Below are 2,433 nucleotides of genomic sequence, written 5' to 3'. Positions count from 1 at the left end.
CTTCAGAGTCATAAGTCACCACATGTGCTGCAGAACATGTGGAATAACAAGAGGCTGAATCTTGGTTGCTTTGACTTCTTACCATCCTTGTTTAAGGACTTTCTGAGAACTTATTGGTAAAAACCATCTTCTTTAGAGATATTGAAAAGGTTTTAAATTCTGTTATGCCTTTGGGGCCAGAACTGCTAAGCTTCAGACATCTTTCTTATACTATAACCACCTGGTCAGAGAGGTACCACATATCTTACATGGAGTTGCCACACCCATATCGGTCACCAATCAAGAGAATGCACCACAAGGTTGTTCACAGGTCTTGTGGAGGCATTTGTCCAATCTTATGGAGGCTTTTTTTCCAGTTAATATTTTTCTTCCCATAAACATTTAGGTTTAGTGTTAAGTTGACAAAGCTCATTGAGACATGGGTTAGTGTTTAAATATGTCAATATATAACTTATTGAGAAAATTCTGAGAATTAGTGAAGATTTTCACATCATAAATTGGTAGGCAAAAATACTACGGTACTAGACTTACATGAAAAATCAAAGAATTTAGGTCTTAACTGTAGAATATCATAGTGTTTCTATATAATTTCATAATTACATTTTTCTGTTTTATTTTCAATTTTTAGTTATTTTAACCACATGGATGCAAAGAATTACACACAAATTTCACAATTTCTTCTCCTGGGAATTTCAGAGGACCCAAGTATACAACCTGTTTTCTTTGGACTATTCCTGGCCATGTACTTAGTTACAGTGCTTGGAAACTTGCTCATAATTTTGCTAACAATCTCAGACTCTCATCTGCACACACCCATGTATTTCTTCCTCTCCAACTTGTCACTTGTGGACATCTGTTTCTCATCCACCACTGTACCAAAGATGCTAGTGAATCTTCAATCACAATGTAAGTTCATAATGTATAAAAACTGCATCACCCAAATGCTTTCCTTCATATTCTTTTCAGGACTGGACATTTTTCTACTTACCATAATGGCTTATGACCGATATGTTGCCATTTGTAAGCCTTTGCATTACGCAGTGGTCATGAATCCCAGACTCTGTGTGTTAATGGTTCTGATATCCTGGGCAGTCAATGTTCTGCATGTCTCATCACAAGGCTTCATGGTTTTACAATTGTCCTTCTGCACAGATTTGAAAATTTATCACTTTTTCTGTGAGCTTAATCAGGTATTACAACTCGTCTGTTCAGATAACTTCCTTAAGGTTCTTGTCATGTATCTGTTACCTGTGTTGTTGGCAGCTGGATCTCTCATTGCTATCCTCTGTTCTTACTCTGAGATACTTTCCTGCATATGTGCCATCTCATCAGATCAAGGGAAGTACAAAGCATTTTCCACATGTGCATCTCACCTCTCAGTTGTCTCTTTATTTTATTGCACAGGAATAGGTTTATACCTGAGTTCTGTTGTAACAGAAAACTCAAAGTCTACTGCAAGAGCCTCAGTTTTATACAGTGTGGTCACTCCTATGCTGAACCCATTCATCTATTGTCTGAAGAATAAAGATATAAAAAATGCTGTGAAAAAGGTTTTGGCATAGAAACACAATCACACCTGTTGAGCTCCATGAAATCCCCATGAGTGCAGGATTCAGACCCCCATAGTGAGCTTTGAGATACTCTGACATGGTGGTGGAAGTAGAATATGCTCTTTCTATTATATTATTGGAAGTTCTCTTTCTCTAAGTTCAGCTTCACTATTCAATTGATAATCCTATTTATTTATACTTTATGATGAGTAAAGTACCCAACAATCTCCACTTTGTCATTTTCTATATTTTGTCCAGAAAAGCTTTAAAATTATAAGACCTCTACTACAATATTTAAGTGTAATTTAACTTTAAGTGGCATATATAACAAATACATTTTCTGTTCTTTAAAATAGTAATAAATGTTACCACTGTTAGGTAAAACTACACTCAGCATACAAAGCTCTGCATATACTTTTATAGTAAGGAAAAATCAGAAACTATAGTTTCTCCATATATATTCTTCATCTCATGTTATGGCATGAGCGTAACTGCCCTTTTGGATAATATATCTGGATAGTAATAATAATATAATCTAATGTTTCAAGTCTTAGCTATAACAATAAGACAAAAGAAAGTTTTAAAAGGGCAAACATGGTAAATAAAGAAGACAAACTATTCCTGTTTATAAATGAGATGATTTTATGCTTAATAGAATCCAAGAGTGTATCAGAAAACATCTTTTATGAATAATAAAATCATCAGTAAAGGGAGAGGATAAAAAAATTTCAGAGTAAAATTCAGTAGCTTCTATATATACCAATAATAAATTTCATTGAGAAACAAATTGGGGGAAGTACCATATTCACAATAACTTCAAAAATAAAGTGCCTAGGAATAATGATAATGAAAGGTATGGAAGACCTCTGCAATAAATCTTAAG

The 2,433-nt window shown here is 34.3% G+C and overlaps 1 protein-coding gene across 1 annotated transcript; it reads left to right on the top strand.

Annotated features, from left to right (window-relative positions):
* The first annotated feature begins 641 nt into the window (after positions 1 to 641).
* LOC114637269 (olfactory receptor 7A17-like) lies at positions 642 to 1,562 on the top strand. The gene has a single exon (XM_028785480.1). It carries the CDS (start codon positions 642 to 644, stop codon positions 1,560 to 1,562), a length of 921 nt encoding a protein of 306 aa, XP_028641313.1.
* Positions 1,563 to 2,433: the final 871 nt, after the last annotated feature.

Source organism: Grammomys surdaster, unplaced genomic scaffold (assembly GCF_004785775.1).
Source record: "Grammomys surdaster isolate TR1022 unplaced genomic scaffold, NIH_TR_1.0 125243, whole genome shotgun sequence".
Taxonomy (NCBI): domain Eukaryota; kingdom Metazoa; phylum Chordata; class Mammalia; order Rodentia; family Muridae; genus Grammomys; species Grammomys surdaster.
This window is presented reverse-complemented; position numbering and strand designations above follow the sequence as displayed.